This window comes from Anomaloglossus baeobatrachus, chromosome 4 (assembly GCF_048569485.1).
Source record: "Anomaloglossus baeobatrachus isolate aAnoBae1 chromosome 4, aAnoBae1.hap1, whole genome shotgun sequence".
Taxonomy (NCBI): domain Eukaryota; kingdom Metazoa; phylum Chordata; class Amphibia; order Anura; family Aromobatidae; genus Anomaloglossus; species Anomaloglossus baeobatrachus.
In genome coordinates this window covers 673,074,181-673,096,169 of record NC_134356.1, presented here as the reverse complement: position 1 = coordinate 673,096,169, position 21,989 = coordinate 673,074,181, and the positions used below count along the sequence as shown (strand labels likewise).

Below are 21,989 nucleotides of genomic sequence, written 5' to 3'. Positions count from 1 at the left end.
TTGAAGTCTTTGCGGGACACTCTGGGAAGTTCCCTCATGATGGGTGCTGGGGTTACAGTCTGTCTGGAACCTCTCGCGGCTTCCACAGCGAGCTGCTTATCCAGCAATGCCATCTCCTCCATCCTGCGCTCCTTCTCTTCAGCTCCACGCATGGCCTCCCTCTTATCTTCTATGGTGGCCTCATCTCCAAGCAGTGCCATCTTTTCCTTGTACCACACAACCCATTGACTTTTTTGGGTATTCACCTCCGGCTCCCGTCTTTGCTCCCCTTGCTGTGTAAATTGTTCCTCGGTGCCATCTTGCAGGCAAGCGTGTTCCAATGCCTCAATTAGTTGCTCCTTAGAGAGTCCTTTGTAGCCGACACCTAATTCACGGGCCTTTGTTTGTAGACTCGCCACAGTCCAGTTCCTGTATCCTGAGGTTCTGGTTTCAGACGTCGATTGGCTGTTGTCCTCCATTTCTTCTGCTCTGATCCCGCCGCTGCCACCAGTTTGTGACGGGGTGTACATCAGAGCAAAGAGAGACAACAGGCCGAGGATGATCCAACAGGTTTACTAACAGGAATACAGGAACAGCACACGACAAGTCCAAATAAAACAGATTCGGGGGCACCTCCCGATAATCCAAAGTGCCAGATCACAACGTAATAGTCCTTTTCAGAGTCCCAGAAATCCCACACAATCCACTGGACGGCGAGGTCTGTCCGCAGATTCAGATCTCGCTCCCTTCCTCTTCAAAAACTCAACTCCCAACTGCATTTAGAAACAGGAGTGAATTGTTTGAGCTCGTGGGCCCGCCCCTCAAGGGTAGGGGTCTATGCAATGGTTGGGCCCACTAGAAGATTCTAGAAGGTTGGCTCCGAGATGTCTACAGGTTTGTGTAGTTGGCGTTATCCACTGCTTACGAAACAATGAGAAGTTCCCCTGGCTGTGTGGACAAGAGATAATTGCATTATGGGCCCAGAGACACAGGAGATGGGGGGAAGGTATGGTTACTTACATCCCAAGACATTTCAAAGTGTTCAGTAAGTACAACCAAAGGAAAGTGACATCACATCCTGACATAGTATTACAGCAAATACAGTGAGAAGGTAAAATACATCATGACAATAGTTTCATCTCTGGTGACAGTTTCTCTCTTCCTCCTCAGGTGCTGTCGTGTTCATCGTTGCTGCCATCGAGCGCTCATATCTGGCCACTGTTATCATGATTCATCGCGTTACTCTTACAGCTACAGTAATGGCATCATCACTTGTAGTAAGTCCGGGGTCTCCTCGGGGGCGGGACGCTCAGGAGATTGTAAAGTGTAATAGGGGGAAGAGAGCTAAACATTTCAGGTTGTCGGTCCATCACACATGTAATGATAATGTCTGGCCACTAGGTGTCAGTAACACTCACTATTGGTCTGAATTTAGTAAATGTTGAAGAACAAAGTTTGAATAACCTTACATAAACCGTGATTATACGTATAACAGGAGAGCTGCGCAGTGAAAACGTAACTTTGCTGCGGGTTATGTAAAATACTTGTAATGCATCATTGCTGTGTCAGTGAGGCTGCGTGCCCACCAGCACTGTTTCCAGTGTTTTGCACGCAGCATATGTCAGCTGCGTATAAAATGCTGCGTTGTACAGTACAAGCACAGTGCATGGATTTCTAGAAATCCCGTACCCACTGTACTTGTTTTTTCCACAGCAAACACTGACCTGTGGTCCATCTTTCCAGACCGCAGCATGGCAATTGTTTGCTGCAGACCACAGCGCACCAAACCCTGATTCCCTGATTTTGGGCAAAGTCAGCAACGGTCTCTTGCGGAGGAGACGCGCAGTCCCTCAGGTCCTGATCATGGGCACATACCCTTAAGCTGATGTAAGGCCGGTTTCAGACGTCCGTGTTTCAGGTACGTGTGATATCTGTTTTTAGCACGGATGCCACACATACCCATGTTATTTGCTGTTACTCATACGGTCGTGTTTTCACATGGACCGTGTGACCTCTCATGACTCCGCACGCACACACGCAGACATGTCCGTTTTTTCTCCGGCAGCACGGGTGTCATACGGATTGCACACTGATGTGATCCGTGTGACATCAGTGTGACACACACCGGAGAAAACACAGGTCTGTGAAATGTGTGTAATGACTATATAATATATAATAAAGACTTGAAAATAGATCTCTCTGTGTGTAATGACTCTATATAATACATAGGAATAGATCCCTCTGTGTGTAATGACTCTATATAATACATAGGAATAGATCCCTCTGTGTGTAATGACTCTATATAGTATATAGGAATAGATCCCTCTGTGTGTAATGACTCTATATAATATATAGGAATAGATCCCTCTGTGTGTAATTGTACCGCCCTGGGGTCGGCTGCTGGCCGCCGAGCCGCTCGGATCCGGGCTCGCTGGGTCGGTGGCTCGAGCACCTCCGGACCGGGGGCCACGTCGCTCTGTTAAGGGGGTTAGTCTTTGGGTGATCGGGTGGGTGCGCGGCCAGGGCCGCAATGGAGATTGTTCGTGACGCCACCCACGGGATGTGGTGATTATTGGCACCACCGCTGCTGGTGATGGTGGGGGCTCCCGGGTGCGGTGTTGCGGTGCAGCTAGGTGTTGACCCCTCCGTGGGTAGGGGGACGTATTTCCCGGGGCCCGCTGTGAGGGGAGAGGATGCAGGTGGGATGTCGTAGGGCACTGGTGTACTCACTTAGAGGAAGACACACTGGAGTCAATGGTAAACCAAAAATGGGATGATGGTCGGTGCCCGCAGCCGGCTGCGTTGTTCCCCCTACTCGGATTGATGATGTCAGTCTTTCTCCTGCACCTCTTTTGACTGTTTGACTACTATGCCTGAACAACGGTAGTCCGCTCCCCGACTTGTAGCTGCCGGAGGAGCCCTTTTGCCCGCAGGCGCTGGCCCGTGGGATTGTGGTGCCTTGGCGGTGGCTTCCTATCCCCCTCAGTGGGCTGTTGCCGTCTATCGGGACTTGGGGTGGGAATGGACCTAGAGTCCAGACCACAATCAGTTAATTTGACTTGGTCCAGTTGGTTCTGGGCCTCGTACGGGGTCTGAGTATCCTTTCCTGTTGCTCCGGTTTCGGTTTGACTCCCCGATTCGGTATTGGCGGGCTCCAACCCTGGCCCGGTGCCTTGACGGTTCCGCCGGTTCTACTCCCGGCCTCCTACAGATGGCCACCACCACCTGTCTCCTGGCCACAGGTTCCCTAGGCTCCAACCTAGCCCCTGACAGATATACTCAAGCACTTCTACCGCCTCTCCTTTCCCTAACACTGCTCGAATCAACTCTGTTTGTTTTTTCCTGCCCCTGACCTTTCATCCTCTTCGGTGGGCGTGGCCAACTGCCTGACCACGCCCCCGGGTGTGGACGTCCGGCTCAGATGGGGGTGGATCAGGGTTTTGGGTGACTGATGGTTCCTTTTTAGGGGATGGGTGTAATGCAAGGGCCTATCTGTGACTCCCTGGCTAATCCAGGGCGTCACATTCCCCCTTGGTTTAACACAGACCGTCCGCGGGCTGCCGGGCCACCAACACCGGGTTTATTTTTATTTTTGCAAACTGTAAGATAGAAAAATCAGGTAAACTGGCAACATTTTACATCTATAATAACATATTTAAAACAAGCATTCTTTTTGTTCATCCCTTAACGGGAGGCAATCACTTAAACGTTACGGGAACATTTTAATACAACGGGAACAGGTCCATGTCCTTCCGTTTTCCCACCCAAATAACCTAGGAAACAGGCAGCACCCCTTTTCCCCAGTCCGGAAAAGGGAACTGGGTTAAGCCACCCAAGCAGGAACGGGTACGGTGCTCCGCACCCGGCAGTCACTCAGAGGCCCCACGTCCAGGGGACCCCTGACCCTGGAGGATCGCCACCGGTTGCGGTAGTGGCGGGCCTGGGCCATCAACTTCCCACAGACCCATCCTCCAAATCAGCGAACTGACGGTAGCGGGAAGGTGTCAAAGGGATTATTTACAAGCCCAAAAGTTTTTGGGTGGCCTGCAAATTCTCGGCCTTGTTCATGTATAACGGGCATAATGGGCGTAAACAAGTCCCAACGGGGACGGGCAGTTCTGTAGCTTTGAACACCACTACCTTAATCTTCTTCGTACTCAGCCTCCTCGATCACATCGGGGCTGTACAGGGGGGGAGGGGACTGGGGCCGCTCCGAAACAAGGCGACCTTCTCTCCTGCGGACATTCAGGGCAAACCAGCCCCTCTCCCCACAATGCCGGGTATAGTGCATCAGGTCACCGGGCAACAGGTCACGGTCCGGGTGACCATAAGGCAAGTGGAAATTTACATCCCTCCGAGAGAAGAAGACTTCGACCTCCAGGCCGGGCTCTTAGAGGAATCCCCATCCTTTGTCACGGTGGAACCGGCGGACCTGGCCCTGATACTTGGGGCCTCGCACCCGGTAGGTGGCACTCCGTAAGTTCTCTTTTTCCCAGATGGAACGGGCAAGGACCTCCGCTCTCTGTTTTTTCCGGGCTTCAATCTCCTGGCCCAGCTGGCATGGCCGCCGCTCCCAATACGGGGTGTCAGCATGTCCGCGGTCTCAACTGGTGGGGGTCTGGCCCAGCAGGTGCTCCCCAGTGGCGGCTACGACCGTCACTCTCTGAGGGGAGCCCCACTGTGTCGCGGCCAGCTCTGCTGCCTTGCAGCTGCCTCCCCGTGGGACCTCAGCCGAGGCCCGAGACCCAGGAGCGGCCTGCCTCTCCTTTGGGGCCTTCTTCCGGGTAGCGCCCTCCTCCCTCTTGGCCGGGCGGACTGCCGGGGCCGGAGCGGTGGGTGCGGTCCCTTCTGGGACAATTGGGTCCTTTTCGGGAATGGGTGCCGGTTCTTGTTGGTCCTTCTGGGGCAACCGGTTTGGTGCTTGCTGATCTTGGGGCCGTTCACAGCCGGCCTCCTCACCTTGCTCCTCACGGGCAGCTGGGACGGGCTTCGCCACCGGTGACGGGGATGGGGATCTGGGTGGAGAGGTAGCGGCGACCGCTACGGGCAGTGGAGCAGGCGGCATGGATGGCGGGAGCAGATCGGGTCCCTCAGCCGCAGCGGCCGATTCCTGGGGGACATAGTTGCGTGGGTCGCATTCCCGCTTCTCCAAAACCGCCATCCTTTCACGGGCCCACACGGCGGCAGCTATCCCCTCCATCTCCGCCGCCCAGTGCTCCATTAGAAAGCGCATCTGTGTTTGGAGGCGACAGCACATCTCTGCAGTCTGGGCTTCCACCCACGCCGCTGTTCTGGGTGCGGGGGTCGGGATCTCGTGCTGCTCGGATGGGGCAGACATGCTGCTGCACTTTCGGGGTCCAGGAACACAACGGGTGAGAGAGTCCTGGAGTCCCTGCTCTCTATCTCTTCGATTACATGAGGCAAGATCTGCGTCCGCCCCCCTTGGTTTCTTCCAAGCACTCTGCTCGTTTTCTTTTGCAGCGCCGCTCTGTTCCCAGGGGGCGGGGCCTCGCTTTGCGCTCTTTTTGGGGAAGAAGGTTGCTGAGGCGGGAAACTTCGTGCCCAAAGATGGCGACTTCTTTGATTTTTCAGAGGGACGCCACTGACGGTAACTTCAAGGCGCACTTCCACGGGTAAGTGGACTGGTTCAATCCTGTTCGTGACGCCAGAAGAGTCTATGTGTACCGCCCTGGGGGCTCGGCTGCTGGCCGCCGAGCTGCTTGGATCCAGGCTTGCTGGGTCGGTGGCTCGAGCACCTCTGGACCGGGGGCCACATCGCTCTGTTAAGGGGGTTAGTCTTTGGGTGATCGGGTGGGTGCGCGGCTAGGGCCGCAATGGAGATTGTTCGTGACACCACCCATGGGATGTGGTGATTATTGGCACCACCACTGCTGGTGATGATGGGGGCTCCCTGGTGCGGTGTTGCGGCGCAGCTAGGTGTTGACCCCTCCGTGGGTAGGGAGATGTGGGTCCCGGAGCCCGCTGTGAGGGGAGAGGATGCAGGTGGGATGCAGGGCCGGGCAGCGTAGCGCAGTGTGGTGTCGGAGGACACTGGTGTACTCACTTAGAGGAAGGCACACTGGAGTCAATGGTAAACCAAAAACGGGATGATGGTCGGTGCCCGCAGCCGGCTGCGTTGTTCCCCATACTCGGGTTGATGATGTCAGTCTTTCTCCTGCACCTCTTTTGACTGTTTGACTACTATGCCTGAACAACAGTAGTCCGCTCCCCGACTTGTAGCTGCCGGAGGAGCTCTTTTGCCCGCAGGCGCTGGCCCGTGGGATTGTGGTGCCTGGGCGGTGGCTTCCTATCCCCCTCGGTGGGCTGTTGCCGTCTATCGGGACTTGGGGTGGGAATGGACCTAGAGTCCAGACCGCAATCAGTTAATTTGACATGGTCCAGTTAGTTCTGGGCCTTTTACGGGGTCTGAGTACCCTTTCCTGGTGCTCCGGTTTCGGTTTGACTCCCCGATTCGGTACCGGTGAGCTCCAACCCTGGCCCGGTGCCTTGACGGTTCCGCCGGTTCTACTCCTGGCCTCCTACAGACGGCCACCACCACCTGTCTCCTGGCCACAGGGTCCGTAGGCTCCAACCTAGGCCCCTGACAGATGTACTCCAGCACTTCTACCGCCTCTCCTTTCCCTAACACTGCTCGAATCAACTCTGTTTGTTTTTCCCCGCCCCTGACCTTTCATCCTCTTCGGTGGGCGTGGCCAACCGCCTGACCACGCCCCCGTGTGTGGACGTCGGGCTCAGATGGGGGTGACTCAGGGTTTTGGGTGACTGATGGTTCCTTTTTAGGGGACGGGTGTAATGCAAGGGCCTATCTGTGACCCCCTGGCTAGTCCAGGGCGTCACATAATGACTCTATATAATATATAGAATTAGATCTGTGGCGCTCTGGACTAGCCAGGTCGTCACAGGTAAGACACCAACACACCCCACACCCCCAGACAGGTCCATTAGCCATACACAAACCCTTGTTGCCTCCCTCCAGGGGCTGATGTCCACACCAGGGGGGGGTGGAGCCAAGCGGTTGGCCCCACCCACCGAGGAGTTCACAGTCCTGGAGGCAGGAAAAGGAGAGAAAGTGAAGTTTCGGTAGTCAGTGTGAGAGGAAGCAAAGGAGTGACACTGCAGGTGTCCGGGTCAGAGCCCGGGCACTTCCAGCAAGGTTGGCAAATGGTGGTGGCCGTCTGCAGGAGAGGTGGACCGATGTGACACCGTAGGACCGGGGTTGGGCGGTGGCCCGCCGGTACTGAACCGTGCAAAGCCAGTACACACAGGCAGGGCCATCGGTCCCCGACTAGTCTTGGAGTCGCCAAAATTAGTCAAAAGCCGAGAGTGACAGGAACCCCAAGGGTCCCCTAACTACCAAAGTCCCGTTAGAAGGCAACCGTCCGCACCGAGAGGATAGACAGCTACCGCCTAAACTAGAGGCTAAAGATCCGAGGGCCAGCGCCTGCGGGAAAACGGGCTCCTTTGGCACCAACAAGCCAGGGAGCGGACCACAGCGTGGTCGAACAGTACACTAGGGTACAGGGAAAGACAGCCGCCATCACCTGTCCGGGGAGAGGAACACTGCAGCCGGCTGCGGGACCTGTCCATCCAGCCGTTTGGTTTACCGGAGACTTTGCCTGTCATTGCCTGAGTGAGTACACCTGCGCCATCCAGCACCGCGCCGCACTGTCCCTGCAACCCTGCACCTGACCCATCCTGCCTCCCCGTCACACCACCGGGCCCCGGGGCCATCAACCCCTACCCACGGGGGGGGGAAGTAACACCTCGGCTGCTCCCTACCAACGCTCCCAAGATCCCCGTCACCAGCAGCGGTGGTGCCCACCTTCACCACACACCGTGGGTGGCGTCACGGACTCCATTCCCCAAACCAAACTCCCCTTTTTAACTCATGGGCAAGGAGCGCCGCTCGAGTCCCCGGATCCGGCCCACCGCTCGAGCCACCGAGCAGCAGCAGCAGCGCCGGACCCGAGCATGAGGGAGCGCAGCGCCCCGCCGCCCACGACAGATCCCTTCTGTGTGTAATGACTATATAATATATAGGAATAGATCCCTCTGTGTGTAATGACTCTATATAATATATAGGAATAGATCCATCTGTGTGTAATGACTCTATATAATATATAGGAATAGATCCTGCGGTGTTTAATGACTATGTAATACATGCGTAGTTCTGGTTTCCAGGAAGGGAGATATGAATAAAAAGGTAGGGAAGCAAGAAAGTTCAAAAGTTAAATCAGCTCACCACTCCTGGAAAGTCTTTTTTACAAGCGGTGCATGGAAAGTACAGTCCGGCTAGCTGGCTCGATATGAGTTTATACCAAAAAAGGCAAAAAAGGGAGATATCCAGCACTCTTGGCAATAGGAATCCAAAATGGTAGATTAAAAATGTACCGCCCCGGTGCTCGGCGGAAGCCGAGTCTCTCGGATCCGGCTCGCCGGGTGTTGGTCCAAGCATCTCCGGCCCGGGGGGCCCTGTGGTCACTTTGATCCGAAAGGGAGGGCTGGCGCTTTAGGGGACATAGGTGTACGGCCGGAGCCTTGTTTGTAAGTTCGTGACCCCACCCACGGGTTGTGGTGAAGGTGGACACCACCGCTGCTGTTTTACGGGGCACCCGGGGGAGATATTGTGCAGCAAGTTGTTAACCCCTTCGTGGGTAGGGATGGTGGTCCCGGGACCCCTTGAGGAGAGCTGGGCGGTGCAGGACGACGTCCGGCCAAGGGCACTGTTGTACTCACGATTAGTAACACACACGAGTCTCTGGTAAACAAAGTTGATGGTGGTCGGTGCCCGCAGCCGGCTGCGGTCAGGTTCCCCACCCGGTTGGTGGTCTCTGCCTTTCTCCTGCACCGTGTTGTGTAATGTGGGCTGCCTGCACTTCACCGACAGGGAGTCCGCTCCCCGGCTTGGTGTATGTCGGGAGAGCCCTTTGCCCGCAGACGCTGGCCCATAGGATCTCCTGCCTGTGCGGTGGCTTTCTATCCCCCTCATTGGACTGTTGTCTTCAGTCGGGACTTGGGTGGGAGTGGGAAAGGACCTAAAGTCCTAGCCTCAATCAGTTATTTAACTCAGTCCAGTAGTTTCTGGACCTTGTTTCAGGGTCTGAGTACCGCCCTCTTGTGCTCCGGTTTCCAGTCGGTTCCCCGGGTCGGTACCGGCGGGCCACTACCCTGTCCCGGTCCACCACGGTTCCACCGAGCCGTCTTCCCGGCTCCTGCGGGCAGAGGCCTCCATATGCCTCCTAGCCAAAGGTGTCCGGGCTCCGACCCAGACACTTGTCAGACGTTTGCAGACCCGTGTCACAGGCCTGCCTCCTCCACTCCCCTCTCTACTCACTCCCTGTCTGACTTTCACTACTGTGTTTTCCTGCCTCAGGCCATCTGAACTCCTCGGTGGCTGTGGCCTACCGCCTGGCTCCGCCCCCTGGTATGTCCATCCAGCCCTGAGGGAGGTGACTAGGGTTTTAAGTTTGGCTGCTGACACCTTGTTAGGGGACTGGTGTTATGTGGGGGCACTACCTGTGACTACCTGGCTGGTCCAGGGCATCTCAAAAACATCAGGTTTATTCAGTAGTTTAAAATGAAAAATCCACAACCAAGCAGTAGACACAGTCTTCGCGTTTTGAGCATTCAGGCTCTTAATCATCTTAATCATGGTTAGTCATGATTAAGAGCCTGCCTGCTGGATATCTCTCTTTTGCCTTTTTTGGTATAACCTCAGCATAAATAAAGAAGAGTCAACTGAGACATAGTCTTGGATACATATTTGGAGTCTCCACATATCCAAAAATTACAGGCAGACTGCAGGACAGTGGCATCAAATGGCCCACAGTATCCAAAGTGTCTTAGCGCTGCAGTCAAGCAGACACGACACAGGGTCTGGCCCAGCATTTACAGATTTTAACCCCTTCACGACCTTGGACGGATCTATCCATCCAGGATCGTGTCCCGTTAAGCCCCGCCCCCTGCCGCGGGCAGGCGGCGTGGATCGGCACACATATCAGCTGTTTTCAACAGCTGACATGTGTGCCTACTAGCCGCGGGTGGAATCGCTTCCACCCGCGGCCATTAACCCCTTAAATCTTGCTGCCAAAGTCTGGCAGCAAGATTTAAATGCGCGCGGCCATGTTTGTTACTCACCACCGCCCCCACCGGAAGTCACGTGTGTTATCACGTGACTATCGGTGGTTGCCATCGTAGCACAGGGTCATGTGATGACGCCTGCTGCTACGATGTTTCACTTTCATTTTCCCTCGGCCGAGAGCAGAGGGAAAACCAAAGTGACTGAATCTGCTGATTACAGCGGTATAGCTGTGATCAGCAGATAGCGATCAGCAATCGGATTGCTGATCGCTATAGCCCCCTAGGGAGACTAGTAAAATAAAAAAAAAAAGTAAAAAAAAAAGTTTTAAAAAATAAAAAAAAAAACAAAAAACCTAAAAGTTCAAATCACCCCCCTTTCCCCCCATTGAAAATTAAAGGGTTAAAAAATAAATAAATATACACATATTTGGTATCGCCGCGTTCAGAAATGCCCGATCTATCAAAATATAAAATCAATTAATCTGATTGGTAAACGGCGTAGTCGCAAAAAAATTCCAAACGCCAAAATTACGTTTTTTGGTCGCCGCAAGTTTTACGCAAAATGCAATAACAGGCGATCAAAACGTAGCATCTGCGCAAAAATTGTACCATTATAAACGTCAGCTCGAGACGCAAAAAATAAGCCATCACTGAGCCATAGATCCTTAAAAATAAGAACGCTACGTGTTTCGGAAAATGGCGCAAAACGTGCGCCACTTTTATTGGACAAACTTGTGAATTTTTTTTAACCCCTTAGATACAAGTAAACCTATACATGTTTGGTGTCTACAAACTCGCACCGACCTGAGGCATCACATAGATACCTCAGTTTTACCATATAGTGAACACAGTGAATAAAATATCCCAAAAACTATTGTACGATCACACTTTTTTTGCAATTTTTCCGCACTTGGAACTTTTTTGCCGTTTTCCAGTACACTATATGGTAAAACTTATGGTTTCATTTAAAAGTACAACTCGTCCCGCAAAAAACAAGCCCTCATATGGCAAGATTGATGGAAAAATAAAAATGTTACGCCTCTCAGAAGAAGGGGAGCAAAAAACAAAAACGCAAAAACGGAAAGTGCCCGGGGGCTGAAGGGGTTAAATTAAGAGGTGGATGAGTTACAGGAGTAGGCCTGTTGCTCTGAGAACCCTGCCACTAAAGACAAGGTACAACTTATATAACCTAAAAGATTACCAGAGCTCAAAGCCACCGGTTGTGACGGGAGTGATGAGTAACTGAGCAGGGGCACCTAGACTGACCCTGAGACTGGGGAATTTGCGCTGTCCCTTATCCTAGAAGTACGCCCAATAGTGGCAACGTCTGGACCGTCAATATGCCCTAACTCCTGTCCGTACCCTGGTCTAACAAACCCCATCCCTGGAGTTGGCCGCTGTTACGGGGGGACCAGCGGATTAGGACCAGGGGGTATGTATCCCAATCGCCAGTCGGGGCCCACCATGCTCCAGATGGTAATGGAGCTGCTGGCACCCTATGGGTTAGGCTGAGACTATAGAGCTGGATGGCTCTGAGATAACTCAAGGAACCGGTCACGTGTGTAGGGACACGTCAGACCGGACGACAACCCAGTTAGCGTTTTGGTGGAACGGACGCTACTCCGACCACGTGTGTAGAGAACACGTCAGGCCGGATGGTAACCAGTTAGCGTTGACCGAGAAGACCGCTGCGACAAAGCCCTGTTGGCTACGTGTGTAAGACACGTCAGGCCGAGCGGTCCTCCGATTAGCATTTCTAGTCACCACTCGACTGGCCACGTGTGTGAAGGACACGTCAGACCAGGTAGTCACACCAGTAGCATTTGACTGGGAAGCCGAGGAGAGAAATAGGGTTCACACACCCAATCCAGCAACACCCTGTTAACTTCACAGGGGTTCTGGGATATGCTGTCCGTGTGCGTAGAGGGCACAACTGGACAGGTGGCGCAGCAGGTACGCTGTCCGTGTGCGTAGAGGGCACAACCAGACAAGTAACACAGCAGCCGCAGCCCAGTTAACACCAATGGACTGCTATAGCACAACTGGAATGGTAGCAAGGAAGCACGGCGCCTGACCCTCATGTGCTGAGCCACGAATCTTGGCGTGACAGGCATCGTTCGCCTAGCCCTACCTAACGCTTCCAACAAAGCTTATGTCACCATGAATTCTAAGTGAAGACTGCGCACCTCCATGTTGTCTCCAGCCCCTTTTATAACCTGGGTCCGCCCCAAACCCAGGGTGGAACCACCAAGGTCCAATTGCAGAGTGCCATGTCATCAGTGATGTCACCAGCGGCCTATCCGGAACCGCCACGTCATTGATGACCTCATGGCAGCCACGCCCCAAACACTTCACCAGTCATCGTCTGACGACCAATGGTGAGGTGCCAGATCATAGGGGCGGGCTTCTGCGAGCCAGTCCGGAGTTGCCACGTCATCAGGACACGTGACACCCTCTGCCCTATCAGGGCCTGCCACCTCACGGACATGCTCAGTGAGGTCCTTTCCGGACCTAGCCTCTGATGCACTAAGTGCCTGAGCATGTTCATCAGCCTGAACAACAGACTCAGAAATCAGCCTATCTGCCTGAGCATGCTCAGTAGGCATATCCCAGAACTTAGACACAGCACGAAGTCCAAGTACCTGTGCAAAGAGGCTGTTAGGATTAATTGTGGGAGCATGCTCAGTAGCCTGAACTGAGGACTTAGTCTCAGAAATGACACAATCAGGCTGAGCATGCTCACTAGGCAAAACACCGGGCTTAGACTCTGGCTGAGGTAAATCGGCACACGCAAGCACACTTAGATGTGGTGGAAGGAGCAGCCAACTGGACGACCCGAGGCACGGCCAAGAACGGCAGCCGGTGCCTGGGCGCAACAGGAACTGGCGCAGGCTGCTTGCGGCTATGGCGGCGCCGGTTCGTAACAGCCGGGATCAAATTAATAAACCCCACAAATAACGCAGACAGAGGAGAACCAAAACACAAAACACACTGCAAACAGACACAGGGGAGAGACAACATGTGCACAGGAAGAAATAAGATACAGGAAGGAAATAAAATGACAACCGGGATATTTCCACACCACACAATGTATCATACAACTGATCACCAGCAACTGGATCCCACGCTTAAGACCGGAATCACTGGAGCAACGCTGGAGCTATAAACGATAATGAGGAACCAGATTCAGCACCTTATAAAGGGTGGAGATGGCTGTGAGTGGTCATTAGCAATATGAGCTCTTATCAGCAGTTCACAAGCCAGCAAGAATTAACTCCTGCTGGATTAATAAGCAGAGAACAAGAAACAGCCGACGCCCAGCTCTGGCTGAACAACTAAGGGACGTTTCACATTGTCACGGGCGGCGGGGCGCTGCGCTCGCTAACGTTGGGGTCTGGCGTTGCTGCTGCTGCTCGGTGGCTCGAGCGGTGGGCCGGATCCAGGGACTCAAGCGGCGCTCCTCGCCCGTGAGTGAAAAGGGGGTGGTTTGTTTGGGGATTTAGTTCATGACACCACCCACAGGTCATGGTGATAATGGGCACCACCGCTGCTGGTGATGGGGATCCCGGGAGCGATGGTAGGGAGCAGCTGGGATGTTGTTTTCCCCCTCTGTGGGTAGGGGTTGGTGGTCCCGGGGCCCGGTGGTGTGGCGGGGAGGCAGGGTTGGTGAGGTGCAGGGTTCCAGGGACAGCGCGGCGCGGTGCTGCATGGCACTGGTGTACTCACTCAGCAACAGATGCACAAAGTCTCCGGTAAACCAAACGGCTGGATGGACGGGTCTCTCCCCGGACAGGTGATGGTGGCTGTCTTTCCCTGCACCTTTGTGTACTGTGTTGACTCCGATGGCTTCCCAGCGGTAGTCCGCTCCCTGGCGTTTAGGTGCCGGAGGAGCCCACTTTGCCCGCAGGCGCTGGCCCTTGGATCTCTAGCCTGTGACGGTGGCTGTATATCCTCACGGTGCGGACGGTTGCCTTCTGACGGGACTTGGGTAGTTAGGGGAGCCTTAGGGCTCCGGTCACTCTCGGATTTGACTGTTAACGGCGGCTCCAAGCCTAGTCGGGGTCCGATGGCCCTGCCTGTGTGTGATAGATTCACTTCGCTCCCCGGTTCGGTACCAGCGGGCCACCGCCCGACCCCGGTCCTACGGTTCCGCATTGATCCACCACTCCTGCAGACGGCTACCACCGTCTGCCAACCTTGCTGTCAGTGCCTGTGCTCCGACCCAGACATCAGCAGTCTCTCCACTTTACTCCTTTCACTTCAACCTCCAAAAACTATCCGACTACTGTTCCTGCCTCCAGGACTGTGAACTCCTCAGTGGGTGGGGCCAACCGCCTGGCTCCACCCCACCTGGTGTGGACATCAGCCCCTGGAGGGAGGCAACAAGGATTTCGTGTTTGACTAGTGTAACTGTCTGGGGGTGGGGGTGGGTGTGTGTGTGTGTTTTGTCTGTGGCTACCTGGCTAGTCCAGGGTGCCACATTCCCCCTTGGTAAAATGCAGAGCGTCCGCGGGCTGCCTGTCCATCACCGGTTTTATTTTTTTTTTCAAAACTGCAAAGGATAAATAACATGGGAAAAACGGTAAAACATGAAACATAAACATACTTTAGATCCTCTTAAATGTTACATCACACATAAACATTTTTAATAACGGACGGACGGATGTCTTCCGCTCTCCCACCCAAGCAACCTAGCCCTGATGCTGCCCCTAAGAAGTGGGCAGCACCCCTTTACCCCAGTCCAGGTTCAGGCTGCCCGAGTGGGAACGGGTACGGTAACTCGCACCCGACTGTCACTTCAAGGGACCCCACGTCCAAGGGGGACCCCTGAGCCCTGGAGGATCGCCACTGGTTGCGGTAGTGGCGGGCCTGGGCCATCACTTTCCTCCAGGCCCATCCTCCAAATCAGCCTCTCTGGAGGCGACAACGGTATCCATCCCACAACATTATTTACAGGCCCACAAATTGGTGGGTGGCCTGCAAGTTCTCGGCCATTTCCATGAGTAGTTCCTCATGTGGGTAAGGGGGGGTTAACTGTTTTAACAGGGACTACTCCAGTCCCAAAGGGGACAGCTTTCCTTTAAACAACGGACGGTAATCAGGTTAATTTTCGGGTTGATTCATTTTCATTCATTCACATCAGTAACGGTGCTAAAGGTCCCAACGGGGACAACAGGGTGCAACGGTGGACCGCTGCCTTACTCTTACTGCATACGGCTTGACTCTCCAGCAGGGGCAAGCGGTGGAGCCGCTTGATCCTGCCGGGGCATTCTCTCTGGGGCAGGCCGTTCGTTCGCCTGTACCATAGCCGTGATCTCTCGGATTCCCCGTTTCCAGCTCAGGGCCTGCTGCATGTGTGGCGCCCTGGACAAGCCAAGACGTCACAGGTACTGCAACGACACACCCCACACCCCGGTTAGGCACATCAGCCGCACACACAAATACTTGTTGCCTCCCTCCAGGGGCTGATGTCCACACCAGGTGGGGCGAAGCCAGGCGGTTGGCTCCTCCCACCGAGGAGTTCACAGTCCTGGAGGCGGGAAAAGGAAGACAGTTGAGTTCAGTTTGGAGCGTACAGAGTGAGAGTCAGGGAAGTGGTAGTGGAGGAACTGACTGGCCGTGTCCGGGTACGTGGCCCGGACACCTGACAGCAAGGTTGGCAGACGGTGGTGACCGTCTGCAGGAGAGGCCGATTGACGCACAGTCGTAAGGACCGGGGTCGGGCGGTGGCCCGCCGGTACCGAACTGGGGAGCGAAGAGAAGCCAGTACCATTCGGCAGGGCCTATGGACCCCGACCAGGCTTGGAGTCGCCGTTAAACCGGTCAAATCAGTCAGCGACGGGAACCTCCAGGGTTTCCCAGCAGTAAAGACCCGACTGAAGGCAACCGTCCAAACCGTGAGGGAGAGAAAGCTACCGCCAGAGCTAGAGCTCCCAGGGACAGAGCCTGCGGGCAAACAGGGGCTCCCTTAGCCAACCAACCGGTGGGGAGCGGGTTACCAGTGGGAAGCCATTGGGGCCGAGAACAGAACACCGGTGCAGGGAGAGACAGTTACCGCCAACCTACCGGGAGTGACCGTCGCAGCCGTCTGTGGGACTCGTCCATCCAGCCGTCTTTTTACCAGAGACTCCGTGTGTGTTACTGGCTGAGTGAGTACTACTGCGCTGCTCCGCGACCTGCACCCGGCCAGGCCCCGCAACCCACCTTCCGACCTCCACCACCGGGCCCCGGGACCACCAAACCCCCTACCCACGGAGGGGAGAGAAACATCTCAGCTGCTCCCTGCCACCGCTCCAGGGATCCCCGTACAGACCAGCGGTGGTGCCCCAACCTCACCACACACCGTGGGTGGCATCACAAACCGACATTGCAAACACCAACCACCCCTTTCACTCACGGGCGAGGAGCGCCGCTCGAGTCCCCGGATCCGGCCCAACGCTCGAGCCACCGAGCAGCAGCAGCAGTGCCGGACCCGAGCGTGGTGAGCGCAGTGCCCCGCCGCCCGCGACACATGGACTCGATCCGGACTTTGAGGCAGAACTGCACCAGCTTCCTTTCCAACCAGGTAGCCGTCCCGGGGCGACCATTGGGCTGGGGCTGCTTCAGCTTTGGCATCGGGCGCTGCTCCTGCGGCCCGTGCAGGATCGGCAGCCTCTCTCTTCACGTCGGGCCCTCTTCCGCGAACCGATCCCCCAGCTCCGGGGCCATGGTCTCTCCGACCTCAAGAGTCAGCGGTGGACTAGACGGAGGGGTAGCGGCAGCCGACGCGGGCAGCAGGGGAGGCGAAATAGAGGCCGGGGGCATACCGGGTCCCTCAGCCGCAGCGGCCGGTCCCTCCGGGACATAGGGGTGTGGGTCACCTACCCGCTCCTCAAGGGTAGCCTCCACCGCATACAACCGCGCGGTTGTAACCAACTCCTCCACCTCGGCCGTCCACCGATCCATCAGGCAGCGCAGTTCGTCTTGATTGCGCTGGCACAACAGCTCCGTCTGGGCTTCCAACCATGCCGAGGTTCCGGGCGTGGGCTGCCGGGCCTCGGGCTGTGCAGGCGGGGTGGACATAGCACTGCACCTTCGGGTTCCAGGAACAGGGTAAGCACGGAGTCCTGGCGTCCCCGTTTTTTTATTCCTGCGGCTACATCAGGCAGGACCCACCCGCCCCCCCTTGGTACTTTTTTAGCACTCCCTCTTCAGGGGGTGGGGCTTTTCTTTTCGTGCCTCCTCCGCTCGAAGAAGACGCTCGAGCGGGAAAATCTTCGTGCCGAAGATGGCAGAATTTAGAATTTTTTGGCCGGACGCCACCGGCGGGGACTGCAAGGCGCACTTCTACCGGTAGGTAGATCGGTAGGATCATGTTCGTGACGCCAAGTTGTCGCGGGCAGTGGGGCGCTGCGCTCGCTAACGCTCGGGTTCGGCGCTGCTGCTGCTCGGTGGCTCGAGAGGTGAGTCAGATCCGGGGACTCGAGTTGCACTCCTCGCCCGTGAGTGAAAAGGGGGTGGTTTGTTTGGGGATTTAGTTCGTGACGCCACCCACGGGTCGTGGTGATAATGGGCACCACTGCTGCTGGTGACGGGGATCCCAGGAGCGATGGTAGGGAGCAGCTGGGATGTTGTTTTCCCCCTCCGTGGGTAGGGGTTGGTGGTCCCTGGGCCCGGTGGTGTGACGGGGAGGCAGGGTTAGTGAGGTGCAGGGTTGCAGGGACAGCGCGGCGCGGTGCCGGATGGCACTGGTGTACTCACTCAGCAACAGATGCACAAAGTCTCCAGTAAACCAAATGGCTGGATGGACGGGTCCCGCAGCCGGCTGCAGTGTCTCTCCCCAGACAGGTGATGGTGGCTGTCTTTCCCTGCACCTTTGTGTACTGTGTTGACTTTGATGGCTTCCCAGCGGTAGTCTGCTCCCCGGCGTATAGGTGCCGGAGGAGCCCGCTTTACCCGCAGGCGCTGGCCCTTGGATCTCTAGCCTGTGGCGGTGGCTGTATATCCTCACGGTGCAGACGGTTGCCTACTGACGGCAAGTGGGTAGTTAAGGGACCCTTAGGGCTCCGGTCACTCTCGGATTTGACTGTTAACGGCGGCTCCAAGCCTAGTCGGGGTCCGATGGCCCTGCCTGTGTGTGCTAGCTTCACGTCGCTCCCCGGTTCGGTACCAGCGGGCCACCGCCCGACCCCGGTCCTACGGTTCCGCATTGATCCACCACTCCTGCAGACGGCCACCACCATCTGCTAACCTTGCTGTCAGTACCTGTGCTCCGACCCAGACACCAGCAGTCTCTCCACTTTACTACTCTCACTTCAACCTCCAAAAACTATCCGACTACTGTTCCTGCCTCCAGGACTGTGAACTCCTCAGTGGGTGGGGCCAACCGCCTGGCTCCACCCCACCTGGTGTGGACATCAGCCCCTGGGGGGAGGCAACAAGGATTTTGTGTCTGACTAATGTAACTGTCTGGGGGTGGAGGTGTGTGTGTGTGTTCTGTCTGTGGCTACCTGGCTAGTCCAGGGTGCCACAACATCAGCGTTTTTCTGCCGCACTCCCAGATCCGGCACAAGGGCATTACAGTACAATACAGTGCACTGGCAAGCTCCGGGCACATGCGGTCATGTGACAGCATGTGAGCGGGGCTTACCTCACTGTCTGTGCACTGTATTGTACTGTACTGCCCTTGTGCCGGATCTGGGAGTGCGGCAGAAAAACACAGATGTGAAACGGCCCTAAGAGACATCAGATTGCCTGGCAGAACAGAGTCCCATTCTGCCATGACACTTAGCGAGTGCAGAGCAGATCAACGTATGACAGTACCCCCATACGAGGTGCCTCTGGACCCTCAGGGCCCTTCTGACTCGGGTTTCTCAAGGTGGTGGTGATGATGTAAAGCCGTAACCAGGTGCTCCATATGACTATCTGATGCTGTTACCCAAGTCCTCTTCTCAGGACCATAACCCTGCAAATGCACCAGATACTGCAGTGAACAATGAACAAACCAAGAATCAATCACTCTAGATACCTCAAACAACAAGAAACTGTCCTCCAAAACCAGAGGTGGAGGCGTGGGAAGAGAGGCTCCTGAACTCACAAATCTCTTTAATGTTTTCTACCCGAAGATAGAATCAAAGTTATTCCTAATCAGTCACACCGAAACAATGAATATGGGGAGACATTTTAACCCTCAACTGGTGAGGTAGGGTTTGCCATACCCCAGGGAAATTTCCCTGGGGTGTGGCAAACCCCACTTCACCAGTTGAGGATTAAGCACAAAGTCCCCGATTCATGAAGATTGATATGAGGAGGTAAGAGGTGCACTGGAGTAAGATGCAGCGCTGTGCACCCGTCCTGGACCGGGGTCATTACTGTCTTACTTTCTGCCAGTTTTAATCTTTATTTATACAGCAGAAGTCACTGTACCTCGGCCGAGTTGTCTCCTATCAGTATTACGGCTGCTTTGTCTCATATCTCGGTCATGGATCCGTCATCGGTGATAAATGATCAATATTTCTGTTCTATCCACAGCACATAAACAGTACATGCCTGGCTGTGCCGCAGAAACCTGTGAGTGCGACCGGGAAACCGTGATGTGTCTGAGGAGAGAAGAGATTACTGAAGAAAATGCAAAATACATAAAAGACGAGTCGTGTGACAGCATGTATCTTACCTGCAATGAGACGAAATCGCATGCAAACTTGATGCTACTTGTCAAAAAGAAAAAGGGAAAGAAAAAGAATCCGAAATAAAAATGAACTCGTATCATTTTCTTATGAAGTTTACACTGTATTCACCAACATCTTAGACCACATTGAAAACCCAAAAGTTATTATCTCAGAAAATTATAATAATTGCCACAAAACACCTGCAAAGGCTTTCTAAGTGTTTACAAAGGTCCTTTAGTCTGGTTCAGTAGCCTATACAATCATGGGGAAGACTGCTGACTTGACAGATGTCCAGAAGGCAGTCATTGACACATTTCACAAAAGGGTAAGCCACAAAAGGTCATTGCTAAAGACGCTGGCTGCTCACAGAGTGCTGTATCCAAGCATATTAATGGAGAGTTGAGTGGAAGGAAAAAGTGTGGCAGAAAAAGGTGCACAAGCAACCGGGATAACCGCAGCCTTGATAGGATTGTTAAGAAAAGACCATTCCAAAATTTGGGGGAGATTCACAAGGAGTGGACACTGCTGGAGTCAGTGCTTCAAGAGCCACCACACACAGACGTATCCAAGACATGGCTACAAGTGTCGCATTCCTTGTGTCAGGCCTCTCATGACCAATAGACAACGCCAGAAGCGTCTTACCTGGGCCAAGGAGAAAGAACTGGACTGTGCTCAGTGTCCAAAGTGTTGTTTTCAGATTAAAGTAAATTTTGCATTTCATTTGGAAATCGCGGTCCCAGAGTCTGGAGGAAGAGTGGAGGCCACAATCCAAGCTGCTGAGGTTTAGTGTGAAGCCTCCACAATCAGTGATGGTTTGGAGAGCCATGCCATCTGCTGGTGTAGCTCCACTGTGTTTTATCAAGACCAAAGTCAGCGCAGGCGTCTATCAGGACATTTTACAGCACTTCATGCTTCCCTCTGCCGACAAGCTTTTTAGAGATGGAAATGTAATTTTCCACCAGGACTTGGCCCCTGTCCACACTGCCAAAAGTACCAATACCTGGCTTACTAACCACAGTATCACTCTGCTTGATTGGCAGCAAACTCACCTGACCTAAACCCCATAGAGAATCTATGAGAGACACCAGAGCCAACAATGCAGACAAGCTGAAGGCGTCTATCAGAGCAACCTGGGCTTCCACAACACCTCAGCAGTGCCACAGGCTTATTACCGCCATGCCACATTGCCGCCTTGATGCAGGAATTCATGCAAAAAGAACCGCGACCAAGTACTGAGGCATTTACTGTGCAGACTTTTCAGTAGACGCCAACATTTCTGAGTATAAAATAATTTTTTAAATTGGTCTTATATAATATTTTAATTTTCTGAGATAATGACTTTTGGGTTTTCATTGGCTGTAAGCCAAACTCATCAACATTACCAGAAATAAACACTGGAAATAGATCCCTCTGTGTGTAATGACTCTGTATAATATATAGGAATTGATCTCTCTGTGTGTAATTACTCTATATAATATATAGTAATAAATCCCTCTGTATGCAAAGACTCTATTTAATATATACGAATAGATACCTCTGTGTGTAATGACTCTATATAATAAATAGAAATATATACCTCTCTGTGTGTAATGACTCTATATAATAAATAGAAATATATACCTCTCTGTGTGTAATGACTCTATATAATAAATAGAAATAGATCGCTCTGTGTGTAATGACTCTATATAATATATAGGAATAGATCCCTCTGTGTGTAATGACTCTATATAATAAATAGAAATAGATCCCTCTGTGTGTAATGACTGTATATAATATATAGGAATAGATCTCTCTGTGTGTAATGACTCTACATAATATGAAGGAATAGATCCCTCTGTGTGTAATGACTCTATATAATGTATGCATTTCCCTTTTGTGTTGAATTACTGAAATAAATTAACTTTTGATGATATTCTAATTTAATAAGATGCACTTGTACATTACATTACTGATTCTGTACTGATCCTGAGTTACCTCCTGTATTATACTCCAGGGCTGCACTCACTATTCTGCTGGTGCAGTTACTGTGTACATACACTACATTACTGATCCTGAGTTACCTCCTGTATTATACTCTAGAGCTGCACTCACTATTTTGCTGGTGCAGTCACTGTGTACATACATTACATTACTGATCCTGCACTGATCCTTAGTGACATCCTGTATTATACTCCAGAGCTGCACTCACTATTCTGCTGGTGCAGTCAGTGTGCATATGTGACGCCCTGGTGCCGCCAGGTGGTCACAGAAGAACAATTCACC

General features: G+C 53.6%; 1 protein-coding gene across 1 annotated transcript in view; it reads left to right on the top strand.

Annotated features, from left to right (window-relative positions):
- LOC142302091 (basic phospholipase A2 homolog APC-K49-like) overlaps window positions 1-21,639 on the top strand; it is a 30,884-nt gene extending 9,245 nt beyond the window's left edge. The window contains exons 3-4 of the mRNA XM_075343172.1: window positions 1,150-1,256; window positions 19,591-21,639. Of these exons, the coding sequence (XP_075199287.1) occupies window positions 1,150-1,256; window positions 19,591-19,811 (328 nt within the window). The 3' untranslated portion in view covers window positions 19,812-21,639. The remainder of the gene's footprint in view (window positions 1-1,149; window positions 1,257-19,590) is intronic.
- Window positions 21,640-21,989: the final 350 nt, after the last annotated feature.